Source organism: Schistocerca americana, chromosome 3 (assembly GCF_021461395.2).
Source record: "Schistocerca americana isolate TAMUIC-IGC-003095 chromosome 3, iqSchAmer2.1, whole genome shotgun sequence".
NCBI lineage: Eukaryota > Metazoa > Arthropoda > Insecta > Orthoptera > Acrididae > Schistocerca > Schistocerca americana.
The window spans coordinates 246,268,653-246,284,160 of record NC_060121.1 but is presented as its reverse complement, the minus strand read 5'-3'; the positions used below and the strand labels follow the sequence as shown (position 1 = coordinate 246,284,160).

General features: G+C 39.6%; 1 protein-coding gene across 1 annotated transcript in view; it reads left to right on the top strand.

Moving 5' to 3' along the window:
- LOC124606630 (protein disulfide-isomerase) overlaps nucleotides 1-15,508 on the top strand; it is a 33,008-nt gene that overhangs the window by 3,415 nt on the left and 14,085 nt on the right. Inside the window, exons 3-4 of the mRNA XM_047138625.1 lie at nucleotides 4,304-4,437; nucleotides 4,614-4,751. Coding sequence (XP_046994581.1) covers nucleotides 4,304-4,437; nucleotides 4,614-4,751 — 272 coding nt within the window. The remainder of the gene's footprint in view (nucleotides 1-4,303; nucleotides 4,438-4,613; nucleotides 4,752-15,508) is intronic.

The window sequence follows — 15,508 nt, the reverse complement described above, 5'->3', positions numbered from 1 at the left end:
TAAGACATATCCACACAGTTGTTTAGACACACATTTAACATGTACATTGTTTTAGTTGCTGATTGTAGCTACAAACAATTTAAAACATGTAATGTATAGTAACCTGTTAGCTTTTCTGAATTATTTTCATCCCAAATTTAGTGCCACATTGACTTTATGGTTATGATTAGGAGAGGTAAAAAGTAAAAATATTGGCAAATATACACAATTAAAACACCAAAAAATAACAGATTGAATATTAAATGTAACATTTATGAACATTTGACACTATTTGGCAAACAAATATTTTAAACCCCTCCAGATGGTCTCCAAAAAAAAAACAAAATCTTCACCAAAGGAAATTGGTGGTGGTTGTGATGGTGTGTAACAATAAGACACAAGCTTATGTACAAATTTCATGCAAAGTTTTTATGGCATATTTACATCTTAATTACTTACTTACAAATAAATGTTGTATTTGGCTGGAATTAATAGAGTAAATTCTCTGTAGAACTAATGAGGCGCTTTCAGTATACTTTTGTACAAAAATTGATTTGAAAACTTGTGAACTACAATTCGAGATGCTTTTGTTTTTGCAATCAAACTTTTGTTTCAAAATCTGGCAGAAAACCTGGAGAGATTCTGGTTGTATGTGAAGTACACCAGTGGCAAGATGCAATTTGTACCATCACTATGCGATGACAGTGGTGATGTTACCAAAGGCCTCTGGTCCTGATTGTATACCACTTGTGTTCCTTTGAGTATGCTCATACAATGGCTCCATACTTCAATCATTTACAACTGATGGCTTGTCGAAAGGTCTATGCCTTAAGAATGGAAAGTTGCAGAGGCCACACCAGTACCCAACAAAGGAAATAGGATTAATGTGATGAATTACAGACGCATCACTAACAAATTTGCTGTAGCATATTTTAACATATACTTTGTTTGAACATTATGAATTCTTTTTCTTTCTTGGCTCTACAGCTCGAGGTCCTTTGCCAATACTCTTCAGTTAATATTCTCCAGTTTCTATAGCCCACCTTCCTGTCTGGCTCTTGGTCAACCATGTCCTCTCTGCCCCCCCCTCCCCCCCCCAGCTTTCCTTGTATTATTCTTTTTGGTACTTCTGTATCATTCATGTGAGCCACATGTCCTGCCCACCTCAGTCTGAATGATTTCACTATCCATTTGATGGGTTGGTCTTTGTATATGATATACATCTCGTGGTTGTATCTCCTACTCCATCTTCCTCTTTCACAGATTGGGCCGATAATTCGTCTAAGTACCTTTATTTCAAATGCATCAAGTATTTCAATATCATTAGTTGTTAATGTCCAGGTTTCAGAGGCATATGTAAGCACTGGTCGTGTAAGTGATTTATAGATAGTTTACTGGTACAAGTCAGGAGCCTTGAGGATAGAAGTCTTTGTTAGGGCAGAACAGGCTCTGTTGACTAGTATTAATCTCTGCTTAATTTCATAGGAGGTATCATTTAGATGGGTAACTGTTGAGCCCAATACTTGAAATGTTCAACTTTCTCAAACGTATAATTACCCATAGTTATTGCATTTGGCATTTTCTCTGTGCTTTTCCAGCTGCCATTTATATTTTGTTTTTTGTTCATTAATAATTAATCCCAAGTTCCTACTAGCCTGTTTGAGAGCCATAAATGTCTCTTCCATTGGTTTTTGGGTTCTTGCTGCTATATCTATGCCATCCACATAGGCCAGTATCTGCACTGATTTATGGGAGATTGTTCCCCTATTCAGAATGTTTGTGTTTATCACCCTCTCCAGAGTGGCATTAAAGAGAAGACATGCCAATGCATCCCCTTGTTGCTCTGTTTTTAAAACGCAATGTATTGGACGTTATTCCTCTTATTCTTATACTACCTTGTGTTTTGCTCATTGTCATTCTCACCAGCCATACCAACTTTCTTGAAATTCTCAGTTCATCTAGAGCCTGATATAACTGCTCTCTATTTATGCTATCATAAGCTGCTTTGAAATCTATAAAGAGGTGATGCAGGCCAATCCCGTATTCGTTTCTTTTCCCCCAGAATTTGTCTTAAGGTGAATATTTGATGTATAGTTGACTTCCTGGGGAGAAATCCGCATTGGTACAGCCCCGTCTCCCTCTGTATGATTGGGAGGATTCTTTCCAATGGTATATTAAAGAATATTTTATATCCCAGATGCAGTAGTGTGATCCCTCTGTAATTGCCACACTCCATCTGATCTCCTTTCTTATATATGGGACATAGGATACCCTCTTTCTATTGTTGGGCATTTTCTCCTCTTTCCCCCACCCCCCCTCCCATATTCTGGTGACCATTTTCAGAAGGCTTCGTTCCAGCTTTCTGCCTCCTTGCGTAAACAGTTCTGGTCGAATACCATCTGTCCCTGCCGCCTTGTTTTTCAGTTTCTTCATGGCAGTTTTCGTTTTCATATTTGGTGGGGCAGTGTTACTGTCTGGGTCCTCTTCCCCATTTGTTTCTATTGGATTCCCTGGTATTGTTGTTCTAGAATTGAGGAGACTATAAAGAAACCTGCAGCATCTTTCGCATATTCCCTTCTCTTCACTCATTATAATCCCTGTCTCATCTTTATTAAGCTTGTTTTACTACCAAAAGGCTTCCATGCCACATTCAGCTCTCTATGGAATTTTCTTATTTCAGTTTTGCTCCTCATGAGCGGCATATGACACTGCAATCGCACTGTATGAGGAGGATAGAAGAAGAATACAAAGAAAAATGGAGAATTGAAAAGAGGACTTGCCAAATGGAAAAGAGAGAGTGGATGAAAGCAAGTGCTAATAATGAACCTCAAAGAAAAAGATTGACAAACGGTGACATGGGTACAGAAAAGTGTTACTCTGAAACATAACCAGCCGTTTAGTCTCTCAACGTTATGCGTGCTATCTACAGATGTCACTAAAGCAGAGGCGTTTTGTGCTGTGGCAGGATCATCTCACAAAACTTCAATCACCAGCCTTCCTCCTCAGAGTTTGAAAATATTTTCTTTGTGCCCACCTATATAGGATAAATGATCATCATAATGAAATGAGAGAAATCAGAGCTTGCACAGAAAGATTTTTTGTTCTTTCCTTCCTGTGTGCTGTTAGTTTGGAATGGTAGAGAAATAGCTCGAAGATGGTTCAGTTAACCCTGTCGGTCATCTAATTGTGAATTGCAGAAAATCTTGTAGACGTAGATTAGTTTTTTCCCCAAATTTGACCTTGTTTGAAGCATGAAAATGGGGGTGACACAGCCTTGGGTTTGTAACTGTGTGAAGAGCATAAAAAGTTGTTCATTAATGAAAATGTTGTGCTTACATTGTACTAATTTCAATTTTAAGCTTTCTCTAAACTATTCAGAAGTCAGAGTGCAAATAATGTGTTGCAGTTTTCTGCTGAAAGCCTCCTAAAAACATTGTTATTGCACAGCTTATTTGTATTCAGTAGGGAAACATGGGGAAAATGTCACTCAACTTAGAGGTGCTCAGGGAGGATGAGTACTATACTAAAATTGACTCACTTTATATGGTATGACTCCATAACAAATACTAATCGCCTTCAAAGTACTTAACTGAGAGAGAGTAATTGCTATTTATTTGTACAAGTGATTTGCTATCATGTTGCAAAGATTGACATGCAAATTTTTGCAGTTTTTAATGTTTAGTGGTAACAAATAATACTGAAAGCTTTCATAACTTGAGGCACCAACCATTTTCAGTTGCAAGGAGAAAAGGCAAATGGTGAAAGTGTTAAGATTGCATGGGATATGGCTTTGAGTAGAACTATTACTTGTCAGTATCCATTAGATGTATTCTCAAACTAATACTGAATTGATATGCCAGCTTGGGATGGGTGGAATAGGATGCACTGGATACAAAGTTGCATATTTATTTTGTGCAATTTCCCTTCACTGGAAATGTGAGATATTAAGAAAGTATCACAAATTAATTCATTGTGTGCGATACTTCTATGAAGTATCACAGAACACATTGTATAAATTTGACATTATATATATGACAGTTATATCCCTGTCATCTGTGAGAGATTGAACAGGATATTGAAATGCGCTTCATGAAAGTCAGGTGGCAACAGTGTACTTGTTCTGTGGTAGTGCACTCTCAATGTAGCTGTTAACATCTAAAATGCATTGTTCACATCAGTCTGATCAGTTTTATTAGATATTACCTGTACTACATTTACATACAGGCTAATAGAGGTTTTTACGCAAGATGTGAAGTACTCTGGAGTACAGTATTCTGACAAATTGTTTTGGATGCCAGTATGTTAATCTTACTTTCTTTTTTAGGTGGACGAACATCTGATGATATTGTTAATTGGTTGTTAAAGAAAACTGGACCTGTAGCTAAGGAACTTGGATCTGTGGAGGAGGCAAAGTCATTCATTGATGGTGATAATGTTGTTGTTGTGGGTTTCTTCAAGGTAAATTGTGGGTGATTACTTCTAATTTTTTGCTGAGTCGCAAATGATGACCATTCTTAGTTGATTATCTGTGAAAAGGTTAAAATTGTCCTCTAAGAAGAACTGATTTAAGAATTAAAAGAATTTTATGTTACTGATCATGGTATAGTTGTTAACTGAAGTGCTGCTTGTTTCAGGACCAGGGCTCGTCAGCAGCGAAAGTATTCCTGGAAGCTGCTGCAACAATTGATGATCATCCTATTGGCATATCATCATCTGATGATGTATTTTCTGAATACAGTGCAAGTGATGGCAATATTATACTTTTTAAGAAGGTAAGCTTTAAAAAACGTAATGTTAAAAATACGTTAAGTATTTTTATTCCAACTTCTCGTTGAAAATCTGTTCATTTATAGCAGGTTTTTTCCTTTTAAGTTGGTAAAGTAAAATACGTGTTTCTTCTAAAGTCATCATTACATGTTGATGTGAAGTACATGTGACAACTGTTTATTTGTAACCATTATTTCATGTCCTTCGTTTAGCTTGCTGGAGATAAAAATGAAATGTTGTATAATCTCATTCTGCACTTAATGCAGAATTCTCAACCAGAAATTATCAGTGCAATGGGCCTTGGCTGCAGATTTCTGTACCTGTATTTGCATGGGAGAGGGGGGGGGGGGCAGTTGGCAGAATTGTAGCATTCCCTTTGATAACCATAGGTGCTAAAATTACAAAGCAGCTACTCAGATAACAAAGTACATGTCGAATGCCCATCTGATAAATGTTTGCCAGTCGGTATTCAGATTGTAAAATAAATAGTATGATGTTTGAAAGTCAAGATTTTACCACCATTCAGGAAAGCTGCTGCATTCAAATTATAGCCTAAAGTGAGAGCTGGATGAAACTCACTGCAGAAGGCTTCAAAATATTTAACAAAGACTGAAATGTAATTAAAAAAGACAGGTGAGACATCATGGAGGGGAGGGGGTGGGCAACATTCATTGCAGTTCGCAAGGATGTTTATAGACCCCCATGGGGCTCTAGTCGTCTTTTGTGAGTACATGCTTGGTCACCTATTGCAGTGCTACTTCTCTTTCTGTGCTATGCTGCAAGTCTATACATCTATTCCTTTTCAGTCTGTCTTTTCATTGTATGGTCTTCTTGGCATCGAATGTGCATGGATCTGCTTACGGTCGATCTGCATGACATATGTGGTTGAATAGAAAGTTTTCTGATAGAAAGCAGTAGGTCATCCTGAATGGGGAGACTTTAATAGAAACAAGTGTAACATCAGGTGTGCTCCAGGGCAGCGTAATAGATCCATTGCTTTTTTACGATTTACATAAATGATCTGGTTGATGGTATTGACAGCGGCATTAGACTGTCCGCCAAGGATGCTGTAGTTTATAGGAAAGTAGTGTCACATGAAAGTGGTGAACAAATCAATGAGGATTTGCAGAAAATAAATGTGTGGTGTAATGACAGGTACTCATTTCTTGATATTAGTAAGTGCAACCTACTACATATAACAAAGTGAAAATCCCCATTAATGTAAGAGTACAAAATAAATGCCCAGTCTTTGGAAGCAGTAACATCTGTCAAGTATCTGGGTGTGACTATTGGAAATGATCTCAAATGGAACGATCAGATTACACAAGTAACGGATAAGGTGAATTCTAGATTGCACTTTATTGGTAGAATCCTGAAGTGAAGCAGTCCCTCAACATAGGAAACTGCTTACAATACTTTCTGAATTAAGCATATGCTATCCTGCTGCACAACGGACCCAAAATGTGGCAACTGTGGATGATCACCCCACACATAGTCCTCTGGACACTGACCTTTCAATGTAAACTGTGTGGAACATCACTCTCCACATTCACCAGTTTGTCCAGTTTTCATGAAAGAACAGAAGATCCAGGAATAAAAATTTGTTCGCTGTTTGTCACATACTGGAACACAGAAGAAAGATGAACATGTACATCCTTTGGAATATGGCAGTCAATTACACAATCATCATCATCATCATCATCGCCTCCCTACATCTGCTTTCCTCAAACCAGGTCTCCCATCACCTTCCTCTCCCATGGTACCTCCTATGAGAACACTTCCTGCTCCTGGGTGGAGAAGTGTTCTTCTTTAGTGTGTATGGGTGACAGGGCTCCCTCTCAGGATGCCTTTCAGTTGCAACACCTGGAACAGAGGCCCAGCACCAACAGTGGGTGCAAGAGGCGCGGCCTGTGGATCCCAGGATTGTCCGCTCTTCATCTGTCCCATCGCTCAGTGTGGTTAGCCCCTTGAATGAACCTTACCCACCAAAGTATGAAGGGAAAGAAGAATAAGAATTAAGAGAAGGCTCCTCTGGTGGGTCTGGCTGTACCATATCTGCCTACATTTACAGATTTTGAACTGATGTTTGTGGATGTTTTTCCATCCTAGTGGATGATCCTGTTGCATGACTGGTCCTCCTGGCCCCTTGACATATAACCTGCCCACTAGTCATAAATAATTTTGGAATTGTCATGAGTACTACTGTCACCTGCCAGAACTACACCATCTTACTTCCTCTTCTGCAGTTTGCATTGCTCCCCAAGAAATGCACTTAACTGATGACCATTCTCAGATGCTTTGTGTTCGTCGTATGTTCTGTTGGAACCATGCTGTTATTGAGAGGGTATCTGGAGGGGTCTGTACGTTGGTTCATACAGATGAAGTCAGTGATTGAATTCCCCTCCGTACCTTGTTGGAGGCAGTAACGGTGTTCCTGCACATGACCTCAGCAATTGATTATTTGCAATGTTTACCCATACCCAGGTAAGTCACTTAATTATTTGAATTGACCATATTAACCCAACATCCTTCTACTCTTCCCTTTTTTCCTGCTTAGGGATATTAGCCCTTTCCAGCCCAGCTTTTATTTACTTGTGGGGAAAAAAATATTTTTTTACATATTTCCCTTCATAATGACTGGAATAGTTTATATTTATAAGAAATTTTGTTATTTTTTGTTTTTGGAGGGAAATTTGGGATGACTCCATATGGCATCATTGGGCAGGATTTGTTTTCTTCAGTCAGGTGGTTGGGATGTCACAGTGCTTGGTAATGTAACTTGAATGAATATTTTAATTACACAATTTGATGCAGCTTATTAAAGAAAAATTAGTACATACAATAATGCAACTTGCATTTCAGGACAGTTTGCTGTTTTTTTTTACAGCATGATTGTTACTTTACATGAAAATTTGAGAAACAGTTCCTGTCTTTGGTAAAGCAAAGAGGTTTATTAAATTTGATGCATTTCGTTCGAGAATATGCTGTAATGCACAATTTACATCTGTTTTCTACATGCTGTGGCCAGTGTCCAATGTTGTCGTACCTTACATCAACTGGGCTGGAAACCAATGGGGCTCGTTTCTTCACAACTGTAGGTGATGGACTGTCATCTGATGGCCGTCCTCTTCTTCTTACCAAAATATCTCCTGCTTTTAGTAGTCCATGAGCTACATCAGAGGTAATTCCTCTCTGTCTGCAATGTCGGCAGTATAGGAGCCACGCATTCACAACACACATGTCAAGGAGGTGGAATACGATCCTTAAATAAAATCTTTCCACACCAATATTACTCCTATACAAAGCAACCAGCATGTCGTGCAGATCAACTCCTCCCATCGAACAGTTATATTCTCTAACAATGTCTGGCCTTGGAACATCAATATATTTTTGTTCTCCCACTGACCAACGTTTCACTGGTTCTACTGGACTTATCATACCACTTCAGCACTATGATATTCCTTTCTGTTTCCGTTCGATAATCATATGATCCTCGTTCCTGCTTTTTCAGCTCACTGTCTGCTTTTAGATTGCAGCCTGGAAGTCTTGTGGGTCTAACAGTTCCAACAGCCAAAACGCCATAGTTTTTCAGGGCAGAAATAAGATTGTAAGAGGTGAACCAATTGTCTGTAAACACTTTAAAATTTTTATATTTTAGCAGTCCTTCCACAAGCCTTATCACAATATCACCACTTATACCAAGACCAGTATCATTATGTACAGTTCCTTTCCCTCGGTATATTTCAAAATCATACACAATTACACTAGAACCAGCACGGGCAAAAACTTTCGTACACCACTTGTGTGGTTTGCTTTTTACATACTGTTTCAGGGATGAATGATATTCCTCAGGTTCAATAATAGAAAAACATTGTTTGATTTTGTCAACAAATGGTCTCACCTTGAACAGCTTGTCATAATCAGGATCCTCTCTTTGTTTCGTTTTAGTGTTGTCATTCACATGTAAATAATTTCTTAGCTTATCAAACCTATTTCTAGGCATTGAGTCAGCTATTGGAGAAAATCTTGTAGCCTCTGCCCAGTACATTCTGTAACTAGGCATTTTCACAACACCTGCTCGGATGTTTATCCCTATATACTTTTCTATTTCACGAACATTTGTATCTAAAGATGCACATGTTTTCTGTGTGCAGTATAGATTAGATTACTGGACTAGGTTTTGGATAATGTCATCACTACACATTGGTCTGAAATACTGCCAAGGTCAGTTCATCTCCTGGAGGGTCAGAAAAAACTGCATTACATGATGTGTCCAGTTCTTCAATGTCTTTCATTCTCCACCGAAGATCCCGGTGTGTATCACACTGAATTTTCTGAGCTGAATGACTTGGTGCAAGGTTTGGCTCAGCAAGTAATCTTGAAGCTAAGGGAACACATTTTCATCATTGGCTTGAGGGTCCAGAATTTCAACCATATCAAGGTCCATTCCTTGAAGAAACTGTATATCCAGTGTAGTAGGGTCATGCTGCCGAGCATTTTCAATCTCTTCCTCCACATCAGATGTATCAAGGTCCAAATCAGATAAATCACCTTTGAGAAGCAGCAATATTTCTTCTTCTGATAATGATTTATGATTGCGAATCATCTGGTAAACAAACCAGGAATTTTTTACTAAAGCAGCAAAAAACTGGTAAATTATATCAGTAAAAATTTTAATATATTAATATTAGTTAGCATAATAAAGCTTCAAAAGAAACTTGAAAATATTAGAGTTTCACATTATGGTAAACTTTAGTCGAAGTTATTGCATGTACTACATTTGGTAACATAACCAATGCCCAATGATGCCAAAAGTAATCACACAGGTTTGTGACTTCCAAGCAGAAAATTACCGTAACTAGCATTATTTTCAGTGTTTACTAGTTAATTACACTTTCAACAATAATTTATTAGTGAAACTTTTATATTAGTTTGCTTCCTTTGCCTTAATATAATATTTTGAAAGTTCAGCTGGGTGCACTGTACTGTAGACACCATGCAACAATACTTTTGTCAAGGCATTGTAGCCTGGTGCTCTCTGTTTTCACGAATTCACGGTAGCCAACCTAAGAACAATGAACTTTAGAAAGCCCTGCACACTTGTTTATAATCTTTGGACAAATAGTTTGGCCTTGGAAAAAAGTTAAATATGATAGTGCCATATGGCATCACTGGGCTGGAAAGAGTTAATACACACCACTCCCTGGGGAGAGTACCACATTGTTCAGCAGGGGCTATCTAATCTGGTAGTGTCACATACCATTATCTGTGGCTCCTCAGTGATGGTTCTCCTCATCAGTTCATTGTTCCTCATGACATCTTTTCAGCTATAGATTGAATGATCTCCCCAAATTTTGTGGCATTGCTACAGTGATCATTAAATGATAACCTTTGTGACAGTGACCACTTCTTGATGATACTGTAGTTTCCTTGCCACTGCCAGGCTGACAGCCATTTGGGCACTTCAGAACCAGTTGGCCTTTGTATGCATCTGTTGTTACATTTGCCACATCTGTTGTGTTGTATTGATGAGGTTGTGCAAGGCATCTGAAACGATCATTCACACTGTTGGAACTGCAATTCCCTTTCTAAAGCCGCCTCTTTCCACTGTCAGCTGATGAAAAGTTGGACCAAGACATTGGGCTGAACTTCGTGGTCTTATGGTCTGCCAATGATAAACAGCTGTTGTCCTACAGTGATCTTTGTACATATGCATTGGTTCTTGCGGAACACTTTGTGACCCACTTTGCGACAGTATTGGTGTCCTTTTCCTATCTGGATACCTTTCTACTGTAGAAGCGACAAGTTGAAGACATTATCTTCAGTTTCAGTCCCTACCATGATGAATCCTATAATGAAACCTTCACTGACAGTAACTACTTCGTGTTCTTGCTTCGTCCCCTGATGCAGCCCCACATTCATATTCAGTTCACAATCAGATACGGCAACATCTACTTGGTCTTCAATTGCATTTGGCTCAAAGGGGTCTTCCTCTTGCAATGGCAAGATGTATAGTTGTCCCAATCCTTAAACTACACAAGAGCTCAACATCTCTAGACAGTTACTGGATGATTAGCCTGACCAGTGTACTCTGTAAGATGCTCTGTAAGATGGTTGCCTGTAGATTGTGCTAGGTTCTCGAATCTTGGGGCATTTTGTACCCCTATCAATGTGGCTTCTAGGAGGGTCGAGCCACGGCCATCCAGCTTCTTAGATAAGAAGCAGCAGTCTGACAGGCATTTTCCTAAATGCCATCATATTGCAATTTTTTTTTTTTTTTTTTTTTTTTTTACCTGTGTAAGATGCACAACACTGCTTTGGCATCACCACATTTTACTTACCTTCCATGACTGAGGCCATTCGAGGCCCCTACAGATTTTTATTCATCAGTTTTCATCTTGATGGTTGTCAACATCTTGGGGTGCAGATGATGCTACTTGTATCCATGTTTATGGAGCCCTGGTTTTTTCCCCAATTGGACTATGTTTACCAGGTATATGGCTCAGTAGCTCCTTCAGATTTTAAACTGTTAGACCCTTTCCACCACGGAGGCATGTGTCTGGCCACTGGTGCTTTCTGGACTAGTCCCATAGTCTCCTTGCCAAAGTGGGGATCTTCCCTCTCAAGATTTGATGGTACCACCTCTTGGTCTCCTATTCAATCACCATTTGACAATTCCTTGAACATACCACATACCCCTGCCCTTGGGGGGAGGGGGGGGGGTACTAGTTGGAATGCACTTTGCTTCTCCTTGCCCAGATCTCCATCTCCCTTCCATGGACTGTACTCCCTGTGTTTCCTCACGCTCTTCCCCTTGGATGGTGCCCAGGCCATGGATTAGCACTACTCTCTTCGAAGGTCCTAAGCTGTCGGCCCCCCAACCCAACTACCCATCTCGTGACCTTTCAGCCTCTCTGACCTTAGTTCTTAAGAGTTCCAGGATGTTTTTGCACCAACAGTTCTAATGCCATTTGCAATGTATTAGAGTTAATAGCTGTTACCAGAGCCCTCCATTGTATTAAACCTGTCTCCTATGATGATGTTTTAATATTTACTGATTCAGTGAGCAGTCTGCAGGCTGCTGACCAATGATACTCTTGCTTCACTTCGGTCTTAGCTGTTCATGACCTTTCTGCTGACCATTGTTATGCTGCCTTCTCATTAGTTTTAATCTGGGTCCCAAGTCATACTGGTGTCCTGGGAAATGAAGAGGCCAGCTGTTTGGCTAGAGGAGCACTTACTCACTTCCCACTCACTCTGCCTACTGCAGGTGCAGATTTGCAGCTGCAAGCGAGATCTCTGGCCAGTTTAGTTGTAGACCAATATACATAAAATCTACTGCAAATTCAAAGTTTCAGTTTAGTAGATTGCGTTGATACAGAAGAGCTTCTGTCCACAATAGCGCAGATTTAGAAAATGTCACTCTGGTAAAACTGACCTTGCCCCTTCTCACGTGATTACCTGCAAACAATTTCTGAAGGGCAAGAGGCAAATTCTGTATTCCTAGATTTCTGGAAAGAAGTTTGACACAGTGCACACTGCAGACTGTTCATAAAGATCAAAGTACACGAGACAGGTTCTTAGATGTGAGTGGCTTAGAGACTCGTTAAGTTAGTGTAACGTAGTGTGTTGTACATGGTGCTGAGTGGTCATCAGAGGTGAGGGTATAGTCAAGAGTGCTTCAGGGATGTGTGATAGACCATTCTTGTTTTTGTACACAAATGGTCTGACAGATAAGGGTGAGCAGCAGTCCACAACTGTTTACTTGTGATGCTGTAATGTAAGAGACAGTGCTACATTTGACTGCAGGAAGAGTGTTACATTTGACTGCAGGATGACTTGGACAGAATATCTAGTTTAAGAAATGAATGGCTGGCTGCTCTGAATGTGGGAAAATGTAGATAATTGAAGGTTAGTTGGAAAGCAAACTTGGATACAGTATTAGTAACGTGCTGCTTGACAAATCATGTTGTTGTTGTTGTTGTGGTCTTCAGTCCTGAGACTGGTTTGATGCAGCTCTCCATGCTACTCTATCCTGTGCAAGCTTTTTCATCTCCCAGTACCTATTGCAACCTACATCCTTCTGAATCTGCTTAGTGTATTCATCTCTTGGTCTCCCTCTACGATTTTTACCCTCCACGCTGCCCTCCAACACTAAATTGGTGATCCCTTGATGCCTCAGAACATGTCCTACCAACCGATCCCTTCTTCTGGTCAAGTTGTGCCACAAACTTCTCTTCTCCCCAATCCTATTCAATACTTCCTCATTAGTTATGTGATCTACCCATCTAATCTTCAGCATTCTTCTGTAGCACCACATTTCGAAAGCTTCTATTCTCTTCTTGTCCAAACTATTTATCGTCCATGTTTCACTTCCATACATGGCTACACTCCATACGAATACTTTCAGAAATGACTTCCTGACACTTAAATCAATACTGGATGTTAACAAATTTCTCTTCTTCAGAAACGCTTTCCTTGCCATTGCCAGCCTACATTTTATATCCTCTCTACTTCGACCATCATCAGTTATTTTGCTCCCCAAATAGCAAAACTCCTTTACTACTTTAAGTGCCTCATTTCCTAATCTAATTCCCTCAGCATCACCCGACTTAATTAGACTACATTCCATTATCCTTGTTTTGCTTTTGTTGATGTTCATCTTATATCCTCCTTTCAAGACACTGTCCATTCCATTCAACTGCTCTTCCAAGTCCTTTGCTGTCTCTGACAGAATTACAATGTCATCGGCGAACCTCAAAGTTTTTATTTCTTCTCCATGAATTTTAATACCTACCCCGAATTTTTCTTTTGTTTCCTTTACTGCTTGCTCAATATACAGATTGAACAACATCGGGGAGAGGCTACAACCCTGTCTTACTCCCTTCCCAACCACTGCTTCCCTTTCATGTCCCTCGACTCTTATAACTGCCATCTGGTTTCTGTACAAATTGTAAATAGCCTTTCGCTCCCTGTATTTTACCCCTGCCACCTTCAGAATTTGAAAGAGAGTATTCCAGTCAACATTGTCAAAAGCTTTCTCTAAGTCTACAAATGCTAGAAACGTAGGTTTGCCTTTCCTTAATCTTTCTTCTAAGATAAGTCGTAAGGTCAGTATTGCCTCACGTGTTCCAGTGTTTCTACGGAATCCAAACTGATCTTCCCCGAGGTTGGCTTCTACTAGTTTTTCCATTCGTCTGTAAAGAATTCGTGTTAGTATTTTGCAGCTGTGGCTTATTAAACTGATTGTTCGGTAATTTTCACATCTGTCAACACCTGCTTTCTTTGGGATTGGAATTATTATATTCTTCTTGAAGTCTGAGGGTATTTCGCCTGTTTCATACATCTTGCTCACCAGATGGTAGAGTTTTGTCAGGACTGGCTCTCCCACGGCCGTCAGTAGTTCCAATGGAATATTGTCTACTCCGGGGGCCTTGTTTCGACTCAGGTCTTTCAGTGCTCTGTCAAACTCTTCACGCAGTATCGTATCTCCCATTTCATCTTCATCTACATCCTCTTCCATTTCCATAATATTGTCCTCAAGTACATCGCCCTTGTATAGACCCTCTATATACTCCTTCCACCTTTCTGCTTTCCCTTCTTTGCTTAGAACTGGGTTTCCATCTGAGCTCTTGATATTCATACAAGTCGTTCTCTTATCTCCAAAGGTCTCTTTAATTTTCCTGTAGGCGGTATCTATCTTACCCCTAGTGAGATAGGCCTCTACATCCTTACATTTGTCCTCTAGCCATCCCTGTTTAGCCATTTTGCACTTCCTGTCGATCTCGTTTTTGAGACGTTTGTATTCCTTTTTGCCTGTTTCACTTACCGCATTTTTATATTTTCTCCTTTCATCAATTAAATTCAATATTTCTTCTGTTACCCAAGGATTTCTACTAGCCCTCGTCTTTTTACCTACTTGATCCTCTGCTGCCTTCACTACTTCATCCCTCAAAGCTACCCATTCTTCTTCTACTGTATTTATTTCCCCTATTCCTGTCAATTGCTCCCTTATGCTCTCCCTGAATCTCTGTACAACCTCTGGTTCTTTCAGTTTATCCAGGTCCCATCTCCTTAAATTCCCACCTTTTTGCAGTTTCTTCAGTTTTAATCTACAGGTCATAACCAATAGATTGTGGTCAGAGTCCACATCTGCCCCTGGAAATGTCTTACAATTTAAAACCTGGTTCCTAAATCTCTGTCTTACCATTATATAATCTATCTGATACCTTTTAGTATCTCCAGGGTTCTTCCATGTATACAACCTTCTTTCATGATTCTTAAACCAAGTGTTAGTTATGATTATGTTGTGCTCTGTGCAAAATTCTACCAGGCGGCTTCCTCTTTCATTTCTGTCCCCCAATCCATATTCACCTACTATGTTTCCTTCTCTCCCTTTTCCTACACTCGAATTCCAGTCACCCATGACTATTAAATTTTCGTCTCCCTTCACAATCTGAATAATTTCTTTTATTTCATCATACATTTCTTCAATTTCTTCGTCATCTGCAGAGCTAGTTGGCATATAAACTTGTACTATTGTAGTAGGTGTGGGCTTCGTATCTATCTTGGCCACAATAATGCGTTCACTATGCTGTTTGTAGTAGCTTACCCGCATTCCTATTTTCCTATTCATTATTAAACCTACTCCTGCATTACCCCTATTTGATTTTGTGTTTATAACCCTGTAGTCACCTGACCAGAAGTCTTGTTCCTCCTGCCACCGAACTTCACTAATTCCCACTATATCTAACTTCAACCT